We start from the raw sequence: 12212 nt of genomic DNA on the forward strand, positions 1-12212 counted from the left end.
CCCTAAGTGAAAGCAAAGTCTGAGATTCCTGATATGTAAACTAAGGCTGCTACATTCATGAGGGCCTCTCTGTAACCCCAGGTTCTCAAGGGCTTTTGTTTTTCTTCCCATCTACTTATTACCAAGGCAACATTCCCTACATACAGTTCCCTAGAATTGGAGTGAGAAGCATGCTTAGTTCTGATTTTTCTATTTTTATATATATTATATATTATAGAATGGCTATTTGATAACAGTTTGATAGGGTGTTTAGCTACGCTTAGGCGATGTTAAGGCACATTTTTATTTTCACCTCTTTAAGAAACAAAAAGGAATTTTTGTGACTATAGGAATTCATAAAATGTGTGCTTATTCCTAATCTGCTGAGATGTTTGTGTACGACAAAAATCCTCAAGTATCGTTTTGTTGACAAGTGTAAGCAATATAGGTGGTTGAGACTCTACCAGATACATAGGTGTCAAGGAAATGCAAATGTATATGTAAAATAATAGATATGTTTTTACTTATTAAGAGCAAAGAAGAGTAATTTGTTTGAAAACATAAATGGCTAGTTCAGTTCAGTTCAGTTGCTCAGTCGTGTCCAACTCTTTGCAACCCCATGAACCGCAGCATACCAGGCCTCCCTGTCCATCACCAACTCCCGGAGTCCACCCAAACCCATGCCCATTGAGTTGGTGATGCCATCCAACCATCTCATCCTCTGTCAGCCCCTTCTCTTCCTGCCCTCAATCTTTCCCAGCATCAGGGTCTTTTCCAATGAGTCAGCTCTTTGCGTCAGGTGGCCAATGTATTGGAGTTTTAGCTTCAACATCAGTCCTTCCAGTGAACACCCAGGACTGATCTCCTTATGCTGGATATAAAATAAAAGTGATAAAACATAAAACTTGAGATGAAACAGAAAGATTTAGAAGTTTGAAGGAAAGTAAATTATTCACTTTAGTTCTAAGTAGCTGGTGCACAGGGATGATCCAGAGGGATGGTGTGGGGTGGGAGGTGGGAGAGGGGTTCATGTTTGGGAACTCATGTACACCCGTGGTGGATTCGTGTTGATGTATGGCAAAACCAATACAGTATTGTAAAGCAAAATAAAGTAAAAATAAAAATATAAATAAATAAATAAATAAAATAAAAAAACCCACAAAGTAACTGCAATAAGTTTTTCTAAGTAAATATTATTTTGGGTTAATTTTCTATCTCTGTTCATTGAAAACCTAAAAATGGTAGAATGTCAACTATGCTAGTGGGAAGTAATTCTTAGGATAAAACTGACTTAGAAATTTTTATCTAGAGTAAGAAGATAATGAATGTCCTATTAAGAAGCCATAGATGAGGCTGATGAGAAGCTATAAGTTTGGGCATTCTGGAGAGCAATGACTCTAATGACTCGGTATGTCTGTTTCAGGGACCCTGGAAGCTACGCTCATGCAGTTGGATGGGCGATATTGACTTCTACAATGCCTGGATTATCTAACTCGGCGTGGGTCCTACTCTCACCTGCGTGTATCTCATCTTTTCCCTTGAACTGTCACTTTGCAGTGGGAGGGAAAAAAAAGCTAAAAACCTGTCTGCCATGAGAATTCCTTCTGCAAAAGAGAAAGGTCTGATATTATCCTGTTGGTATGCTTTATTTCTTATTCTTATCCTAAGGTGAAATCCAAGTATAAGTGTTACCTTTTAATGTCATGTTAAAATAGTATTTAACAAGACTACTTAAGGCTCATCTAACTCTAGAAGGATGTAATTTTAACCTAGTATTTGCTATTTATGGGATTACAGATGTATACAATTATATAGATAGATATAAGAGAAAACTGCTAAACTGTGTTAATTTTCTTGTTAGTGTGGGGGAAAAATCCCAAATGTTAAGGTTGTGTTTTCCTTTAGGGCATTAACTGGTTTATGTATACCTTAGAAATTTTATTTTAGTGTTCTTTTTTATACTGTGTTTATATAAATTTATTATTTATATTGTTTTTTGAATTGGCTTTGTCATTCTATCATCCCTCACTAAAGAATTAAATACAATTTTGACATGTGTTCATCATCTATTTCAGAATTATGTTTTTTTAATTTATTTTTTATTAAAGGGTAATTGCTTTACAGAATTTTGTTGTTTTCTGTCAAACTTCAACATGAATCAGCCATATCAGAATTATGTTTTATAACATAAAAAATTTTACTTTGACAGCATCACAGTCACTTACTAAAGATAGCATCTTTGTTTTCTGGATAAGATCCATACACAGGCACCAGAGAAGATGCTTGAAGTATCATCAAGAGACTTGTGTTGTGGTAAGGCTCTGTAACACCCTGAAGGAAGTGTTACTGCTTGTATAGCTTCCTATGGTAACTTGGCATTTATCATTTAGCCTAACCCACTCCAGGAAGCATGGTTGGGAAACCATTGAGAATCGTTTTGCTCAGATAACAGACTGACATATGAAAAATTAGTAACACACGTAGTGTCAAATTAATCAACACGAAGTAGGTAAATGGGAGGGCTGTGTTGTACAATAAGGTTTGACTGTTCAGAACCTTTCAGAGCCTAAAGTCAGCTTTCCAGCAAGAACTGACATACAGACAACTCAAACAACAGCAGCCCAGGGAATCCCAGGGCTCATTAGGCTGAATGGTGGCATAAGGACCATAAAAGCTTCAGATACAGACAAAGCACTAGGGAGAGGGGATCTCTCCAGTCCTTGCAGCCAGCCCTCAATTAGGGCGTGACTCATAAGAACAGCATTAGGGCACAGACAGGGCAACTTTGATGGTCATCTGAGAATTTCTCATTTTCCTAGCCTGAGACTATGAAGAAGGGGCTGGTGGAATGAAGAGCAGGGTAAAACGTTCTTCCGTTGAAACTGCATAGTTCCTGATACTCAATGATGTAAGTTTCTCAGATCTCCAGTCTCCTCCCTTACACCTCTTTCTGACTCTGAAATCGTTTTTATACCTCCTGTTGTTCATACTCTTTTTTTCTCTATATTGACATTTATCAGTCTTAAATTTAAGAAATCATTTGAGTTTTGTTCTCGGTTTATACACTTAGAAGCATTCACAGAACAGTGAAATTCCCACAGCATCAGAGAATTCTAGGGATGGTAGCATTTTGGGAGGTGACTACAAGATTTGGATAAGATAGGATCAAATTTACATAACAGAAGACACTGAATTCATGGGGGCTTCCATGGAAGCTCAACAGTAAAGAATTCATCTGACAATGTAGGAGATGTAGGTTCAATCCCTCGGGTGGGAAGATTCCCTGAAGAAGGAAATGCTAACCCACTGTAGTGGGTTCATCAACTGGGAAATCCCATGGATGGAGGAAGCTGGTGGGCTACAGTCCATGGGGTCACAAAAGAGTCGGACACTACTTAGTGGCAATACAACAATAGCTGGATTCATGGCAATACTGTCCTGAGCCTACCTAATTCTAATATAACCCATCTGGATCCTAATTCCCATTTCTTCAATTATTTCGGTTGTCTCTGGTTTTTTTTTTTTTTTTGGCCTTTTGTCTAGCTTAAATCTCTCTTGTTCTAATTTAATTCATCTTTCTTAGGTTACTTGGTATTCTCGACCTGATGAAAAAAGAAAATGATTCTAAGGTGACAGAATTTGTTCTTCTGGGTCTATCATCATCCTTGGAGCTGCAGCTATTTCTCTTCTTAATATTTCTGTTGTTTTACATAGCCATTGTCCTGGGAAACCTCTTGATAGTGGTAACAGTGCGAGCTGACACTCACCTGCTCCAATCACCTATGTACTATTTTTTGGGCCACCTGTCCTTCATTGACCTATGCCTGAGCTGTGTTACTGTGCCCAAGATGTTAGGAGATTTCTTACAGGAGGACAAGATCATCTCTTTTTCAGGATGCGTGGCCCAGATCTACTTCCTGCACTTTCTGGGCGCCAGTGAGATGTTTCTGCTGACAGCCATGGCCTACGATAGGTATGTTGCCATATGTAATCCTTTGCACTACCTGACAGTCATGAACCGCCAGCTCTGCTTTCAGATGGTTTTTGCCTGTTGGTGTGGGGGTTTTGTCCATTCTATCACACAGGTCATACTGGTCATTCAACTGCCCTTCTGTGGGCCCGATAAACTGGACAACTTCTACTGTGACGTCCCACAGGTCATCAAGCTAGCCTGCACAGACACATATGTAGTAGAGGTGCTGATGGTCTCCAACAGTGGTCTGTTGTCTCTGGTCTGTTTCTTGGTCTTGCTCTTCTCTTATGCCGTCATCCTGGTCACCCTGAGAACTCGGCTCCACCAGGGCCAGAGCAGGGCACTCTCTACCTGTGCCTCCCACCTAACAGTGGTCAGTCTGATCTTTGTGCCATGTGTATTCATCTACCTGAGACCTTTCTGCAGCTTCTCTGTGGACAAAGTTTTCTCTGTCTTCTACACAGTGATCACACCTATGTTGAACCCCCTCATTTATACTCTCAGAAACACTGATATGAAGACAGCCATGAAGAAGCTGAGAAAAAAACATGTGACATCCTGCTGCCATGTCAAAGAATGAACAGGAAGAGGTGATTTAGAAAATGTATTCTTTCTTAACACACTCTTAACTCATCCAGTACCTGAGTACATGCATGAGAACAAATTTGGTGACTTTGGTATAAAAGAGAAGGCAGTATAAAAATTATAATGCATTGTTCTTGATTATAGCTGGGAGGCATAGGTGACTTTATCAGGTGCCAAATATTAAGTAAGGACCTCAGAAGTGTTTACTGGCCCACAAATGATAATAGGAATTGAGTACTAGGGTCAAAGGGACACGTTGAAAGATCAGCTCTTCTAGTCTTTTGCCTATAAGCCTTTTGTTTTCCTTTATTCATTTCCTTTTTAAGCTCTTTTCGAATGAAAGACGATTGTACAGCTCCTTTTGTGTCCTACTCCTCTAGGGTATAACATTTCCTGGTGTCCAGAAGTTCCTTCTGAGGTCTCATCAGAGAATCTTCCAAGGCAATGTGAATCCCTTTTGTCTCATCTGCAACAAATCTTGAAAGCATCACAAACTAGCCTGCATATTAGTGTTAATCCAGGAACTATAGTGTGCCTTGCGCCAATTTTTAGAAATGCAGTTGAACAACTCATTTGATTGAACATAGCTCTTAATGAAGTTTATGTGTAAAGGAAAGGAAGTCTAAGGGTGGTAGAGGGAGGGAAGCTCTCAGCATTCTGCTGTAGAGAATTCTCTAGAAGAGGCATTCCATTTCACCTAGAGTTTTTCTTTCAGCTGAGTTGCTGAGAGAGAATTGATAAGACTGTTCTGTAATTGTTCACAATGTTTAAGAACTCTGAACTCTAAAGGAAAAAGAGAAAGAAATGAGCTATGATTTAAAGCACCCATCTACCTGGTTCCTGCCCTTGAAGAACTATTGCTCTGCCCAGAAGTGTTTTGAAAAGTAAGTAATATTATTCAACTTTGTTTTTACCAACTCAAATTTGTTAAATAGTATCTTGCCCAAGATCATGTAGAAAAAGTATAATTAACCAGGAAAGCTAGAAACTTTAATTAAGGCTAAGTTAATATTTTTTTCTCCTCAGGAAGAGTATGAATACAATCAGATGAACTAACTGCTTTATTTCAATTATACATGCATAGGATCTCAAGACCTAGGAGATACTTGAAAAAAGATTCACCAGAACATTTATATTTAAGATTATCTAGGTGACTCAGTGGTAAAAATCTGCCTGCCAAGCAGGAGATGTGTGTTCGATCCCTGGGTCAGGAAGATCCCCGGAAGAAGGAAATGGCAAACAACTCTAATATTCTTGCCTCAGGAATCCCATGGATAGAGGATCCTGGAGGGCTACAGGGTCGCAAAGGGTAGGACATGGCAGTGATTAAACAATTACAGCAAACCTATGACATAAGGCTCTTTGCAACTTTTTATGCCTATGGAAGGAATTTATTCCATTTACTAAATAATAGTAGAATGATGGACTTTGAAGAATATTTTAAAATTTGTTCTCTTTATTTCCTAATCAATTGTTATAGGGAGGCTTTTCTGATTACTTAGTTAAAAAGTATACTTCAGGAAAAAAATGTCTGAAATTCTACCTAACACTATGATTTACTAGATAATTTGCAATACTCCTAGTCATGTAAGAGTTTTCTTTACATTGGAATAAAGAGTGGATTTTCTGTTTTATGCTGGGAGTTAGTGACTTTATGCTTAAGAAACTGTTTATGTGTGTGTGTGTGTGTGTGTGTATGTATGTGTGTGTGTATATGTCTGTGTGTATGTATGTGTGGCTACAGAAGGAATTCTCAAAGACTAGGAACAAAGCTACCACTTGGGTGATTTCTTAACAGGATGAATGAGGGTGCATGGCCTCCCTGGTACAGATTACGCCCTCCTCTTTCCCTTTCACTCCATGATATTTCTACAGAGAACTGTTGTCTACCGTAGATATCCAGAAGGGCCAACATGAGGAAACTGCCAATCTGAGTAGTGTGTGAGTTGACAGGAGGGATTAAGCGGTGCTGAGAGTCAGCCAGGCACATTGCAAGAACATTGCAGGAACACAAAGCTCCAGGCTTTCTTATTGTATCAGCTGACTGCAACATTCCCTTTTTCTAGTGTCCCTCTGTCACAGGAAAATTGAAGGTGTTAAGAAATCACACTTATTAGAGGGTAGCAAGTGTTATTTTGTTTAACTTTCCTGAGAACCCTGTGCGGAAGATACTATTATTTTATTGTCCAAACAAAGAGATAATTGAGAGGTTAAGTCTCTCGTCCTCTGGTAAATAGTGGAGCTGGACCATGATGAGGATGCCAAACTCCAACGTCCACACTTCTCACCTCTCTGCTCTACTTCCCCAGGCATCTGCGCTCACATACTGTCTTTGAATACTATTCACCTTCCCCAAGTGGATAGTGAGAGCCTTTATAATTAGATATTTGGGTGACCTGTTGATGCCTGGGGGAACTCCCAAGTGGCAAAATGTCTACCGCATTTCCAAGCACATAATAGGCTTTCAGCAAATAGCTGCTCAATGAATGAATGGATAATAAATTAATAATGAATTCACAAAGGAATAATGAATGAATGAATATAAAAGGATCCAAAAATAGGATTTATTTGTTAAAGTAACATCTTTCTGGAAATGTTTCTACTAGATGAGGAGTAAACACTGATGGCATGCTGACTTCTTTTCCATAACACAGAATAATTCCTAGGGCTCTCAGAGGGGGTAATTTGGCAATCAGAAAGTTTCTGTTATCTTACGTACTGTGTATGTGTGTGTGTGTATATATATATATATATATATATATACTCACACATATATGACCCAACATGTAATTTCCTGTGTTCTGACCACCACATTTAAAAGTCCTGTTGATATCTGGAACTGGTAGCATAATATTCAGAAAAGCAAGATACTGCCTTTTTCATTATCAGTTCTCTGCTGAGTGCTAAGTCACTTCAATTGTGTCCAACTCTTTGTGACCCTATGGACTGTAGCCTACCAGTCACTGTCCATGGGATTCTCCAGGCAAGTATCCTGGGGTGGGTTGCCATGACCCCTTCCAGGGGATCTTTCTGACCCAGGGATTGAACCCACCCATGTCTTTTATGTCTCCTGCATTGGCAGACAGGTTTTCTACCATTAGCACCACCAAAAAGTTTTATTAATAACCTTATAAATTTTCTGTTTTTCAGACTGTACATGGTTGATATTATCTACAGAATTCACAGGGCTTCTCAGGTGACGCTAGCGGTAAGAACCCACTTCCCAAAGCAGGAGACATAAAAGATAACAGGTTTGATCCCTGGGTCGGGAAAATCCCCTGGAGAAGGAAATATCAACCCACTCCACTATTCTTGCCTGGAGAATCCCATGGACAGAGGATCCTGATGGGCTATAGTACATAGGGTCACAAAAAGTCAGACAAAACTGAAGTGACTTAGCAAGCGTGCATACACAGAGCTCATAATTCAGATGCCCCGAGCACACTTCTGTGACTTGCCTGAGCTTCTTCAGGTTGCCTCCCTGAGGCTGGATCATAGCACTGTGTTTGTGTGCAGCTTTGGACTGAAGGGCACTGAGTGTGAAGTGCGTGGTTAAAGCAGAATCCACACTCACACATGAGAGATCTCTTGTACTGGGATTTGGAGACAGAAAATGCAGGCTGGGAACTGAGCACTAAAACTTGCTATATCTATACTGCCATGTCTGATGGGTTTAAAATTTGAAGCTGGCCTTCCAGTAGTCAGTTATAAGAGTATGGGAACATTATTTTCTATGATAAAATTAAAATTCATTTAAATTTTGTTACCTTGACTCATAGGTTTACAAAAAATTTTTTTTGTTGGATTATATTTGATTTACAGTGCTGTGTTAGTTTCTGCTGTACAACAAAGTGAATCAGTTATACATATACACTCTCTTCTTTTAGATTCTGTTCCCACATAGGTCATTACAGAGTAGAGTTCCCTGTGTTATACATTAGGTCCTTATTAGTTATATATTTGTATATAGTAGTGTTTTATGTCAATCCCAACCTCTCAATTAAATCTCCCCTCTCTCCCAGTCTGCTGCTGCTGCTAAGTCAGGTCAGTTGTGTCCAACTCTGTGCGACCCCATAGACAGCAGCCCACCAGGCTCCCCCATCCCTGGAATTCTCAAGGCAAGGACACTGGAGTGGGTTGCCATTTCCTTCTCCAATGCATGAAAGTGAAAAGTGAAAGTGAAGTCGCTCAGTCGTGTCCGACCCTCAGCGACCCCATGGACTATAGCCCATCAGGCTCCTCCATCCATGGGATTTTCCAGGCAAGAGTACTGGAGTGGGTTGCCATTGCCTTCTCCGCTCTCCTAGTCTATCCCCTCCTTTATTCCCTTGAAATGATATTTATTTTCTGTAACTCTTTTTCTGTTTTGTAGATAAATTCATTTGTACCTGTTGTTTTAGATTTCACAAATAACCAATATAATATGATATTTGTCTTTCTCTGTCTTATTTCACTCAGTATAGCTTTTAGACATGGTACATGGGTTCTATTTGTACTCTTGCTTTGAGTTCCATAGATATTTGAGGTGGGTCTGCCCCTTCTTTCAAGCTCTTGGAGTCTTTTGGGGTACTGAAAGAAGTGAAAGGAGACAAAGACAAGTCTGATTCATGAAGTCACAGAAGGATTATTGACTTCACATTTCCAGAACATGTGGGAGCTAAGACTGCACATTTATGGCCTAGCTCTAAACACCTTGTGAATGAGTCAATAATAGCAAGAACAAAGTAAGGAAGCCAATAACAGGAAGAGCAGGGTTTTATTTGTTGTTGTAGGGTTAGTGGTCCAAAATAGTAATACTGAGTACCCTCCTTCCCTTTATCTTGTGCCAACTTTGAGCAAATTGTGCACAACTATATGGGAATGATTCGGATTTTAACTAGCTATTTACCAACTCATCTTCAATATAATTTTACAGAGTCACTTATTTGGGATTTTTAGAAATAGAAGCTTTTTTAGGGTCAAGTTATCCCCTCTTAGAGCCCTAGAAATTGTTCAGTGTTATGGAAAAGAAGTCAGCGTGCTATCACAGTGTTTATTCCTCATTTAGAGAAAACATTTCCAGGCAGATGTTCCTTTAATAAATAAATTCTATTTTTGGATCCTTTTATATTCATTCATTCATTATTCCTTTGTGAATTCATTATTAATTTATTATCCATTCACTGAGTGAGCAGCTATTTGCTGAAAGCCTATTCAGTTCAGTTCGCTTCATTTCAGTTGCTCAGTCGTGTCTGACTCTTTGCGACCCCATGAATTGCAGCACGCCAGGCCTCCCTGTCCATCACCATCTCCCGGAGTTCACTCAGACTCACGTCCATCAAGTCCGTGATGCCATCCAGCCATCTCATCCTCTGTCATCCCCTTCTCCTCCTGCCCCCAATCCCTCTCAGCATCAGAGTCTTTTCCAATGAGTCAACTCTTCACATGAGGTGTCGAAATTACTGGAGCTTCAGCTTTAGCATCATTCCTTCCAAAGAAATCCCAGGGTTGATCTCCTTCAGAATGGACTGGTTGGAACTCCTTGCAGTCCAAGGGACCCTCAAAAGTCTTCTCCAACACCACAGTTCAAAAGCATCAATTCTTCGGCGCTCAGCCTTCTTCACAGTCCAACTCTCACATCCATGCATGACCACAGGAAAAACCATAGCCTTGACTAGACGGACCTTAGTCGGCAAAGTAATGTCTCTGCTTTTGAACATACTATCTAGGTTGGTCATAACTTTTCTTCCAAGGAGTAAGCATCTTTTAATTTCATAGCTGCAATCACCATCTGCAGTGATTTTGGAGCTCCAAAAAATAAAGTCTGACACCGTTTCTACTGTTTCCCCATTTATTTCTCATGATGTGATGGGACCAGATGCCATGATCTTCGTTTTCTGAATGTTGAGCTTTAGGCCAACTTTTTCACTCTCCTCTTTCACTTTCATCAAGAGGCTCTTTAGTTCCTCTTCACTTTCTGCCATAAAGGTGGTGTCATCTGCATATCTAAGGTTATTGATATTTCTCCTGGCAATCTTGATTCCAGCTTTGTTTCTTCCAGCCCAGCGTTCTCATGATGTACTCTGCCTAGAAGTTAAATAAGCAGGGTGACAATATACAGCCTTGATGTACTCCTTTTCCTATTTGGAACCAGTCTATTGTTCCATGTCCAGTTCTAACTGTTGCTTCCTGACCTGCATACAGATTTCTCAAGAGGCAGGTCAGGTGGTCTGGTATTCCCATCTCTTTCAGAATTTTCCAGTTTATTGTGATCCACACAGTCAAAGGCTTCAGCATAGTCAATAAAGCAGAAATAGATGTTTTTTTGGAACTCTTTTGCTTTTTCCATGATCCAGCGGATGTTGGCAATTTGATCTCTGGTTCCTCTGCCTTTTCTAAAACCAGCTTGAACATCAGGGAGTTCGCAGTTCAAGTATTGCTGAAGTCTGGCTTGGAGAATTTTGAGCATTACTATACTAGCATGTGAGATGAGTGCAATTGTGTGGTAGTTTGAGCATTCTTTGGCATTGCCTTTCTTTTGGATTGGAATGAAAACTGGTCTTTTCCAGTCTGTGGCTACTGCTGAGTTTTCCAAATTTGCTGGCATATTGAGTGCAGCACTTTCACAGCATCATCTTTCAGGATTTGAAATAGCTCAACTGGAATTCCATCACCTCCATTAGCTTTGTTCGTAGTGATGCTTTCCAAGGCCCACTTGACTTCACATTCCAAGATATCTGGCTCTAGATTAGTGATCACATCATCATGATTATCTGGGTCGTGAAGATCTTTTTTGTACAGTTCTTCTATGTATTCTTGCCACCTCTTCTTAATATCTTCTGCTTCTGTTAGGTCCATACCATTTCTGTCCTTTATCGAGCCCATCTTTGCATGAAATGTTCCCTTGGTATCTCTAATTTTCTTGAAGAGATCTCTAGTCTTTCCCATTCTGTTCTTTTCCTCTATTTCTTTGCATTGATCACTGAAGAAGGCTTTCTTATCGCTTCTTGCTATTCTTTGGAACTCTGCATTCAGATGCTTATACCTTTCCTTTTCTCCTTTGTTTTTCGTCTCTCGTCTTTTCACAGCTATTTGTAAGGCCTCCCCAGACAGCCTTTTTGCTTTTTTGCATTTCTTTTCCATGGGGATGGTCTTGATCCCTGTCTCCTGTACAATGTCACCAACCTCATTCCATAGTTCATCAGACACTCTATCTATCAGATCTAGGCCCTTAAATCTATTTCTCACTTCCACTGTATAATAATAAGGGGTTTGATTTAGGTCATACCTGAATGGTCTAGTGGTTTTCCCTACTTTCTTCAATTTGAGTCTGAATTTGGTAATAAGGAGTTCATGATCTGAGCCACAGTCAGCTCCTGGTCTTGTTTTTGTTGACTGTATAGAGCTTCTCCATCTTTGGCTGCAAAGAATATAATCAATCTGATTTTGGTGTTGACTATCTGGTGATGTCCATGTTTAGAGTCTTCTCTTGTGTTGTTGGAAGAGGGTGTTTGCTATGACCAGTGCATTTTCTTGGCAAAACTCTATTAGTCTTTGCCCTGCTTGATTCCACATTCCAAGGCCAAATTTGCCTGTTACTCCAGGTGTTTCTTGACTTCCTACTTTTGCATTCCAGTCCCCTATAATGAAAAGGACATCTTTTTTGGGTGTTAGTTCTAAAAGGTCTTGTAGGTCT

General features: G+C 39.8%; 1 protein-coding gene across 1 annotated transcript; it reads left to right on the top strand.

Moving 5' to 3' along the window:
• Positions 1–3512: 3512 nt before the first annotated feature.
• On the top strand, positions 3513–4546 carry LOC101122866 (olfactory receptor 4Q3-like). Its single transcript, XM_012182292.4, is given in 2 exon segments — positions 3513–4491; positions 4494–4546. Coding segments are annotated over 2 exon segments (960 nt in total). The 5' UTR covers positions 3513–3584.
• Positions 4547–12212: the final 7666 nt, after the last annotated feature.

This window comes from Ovis aries, chromosome 7 (genome assembly GCF_016772045.2).
Source record: "Ovis aries strain OAR_USU_Benz2616 breed Rambouillet chromosome 7, ARS-UI_Ramb_v3.0, whole genome shotgun sequence".
NCBI lineage: Eukaryota > Metazoa > Chordata > Mammalia > Artiodactyla > Bovidae > Ovis > Ovis aries.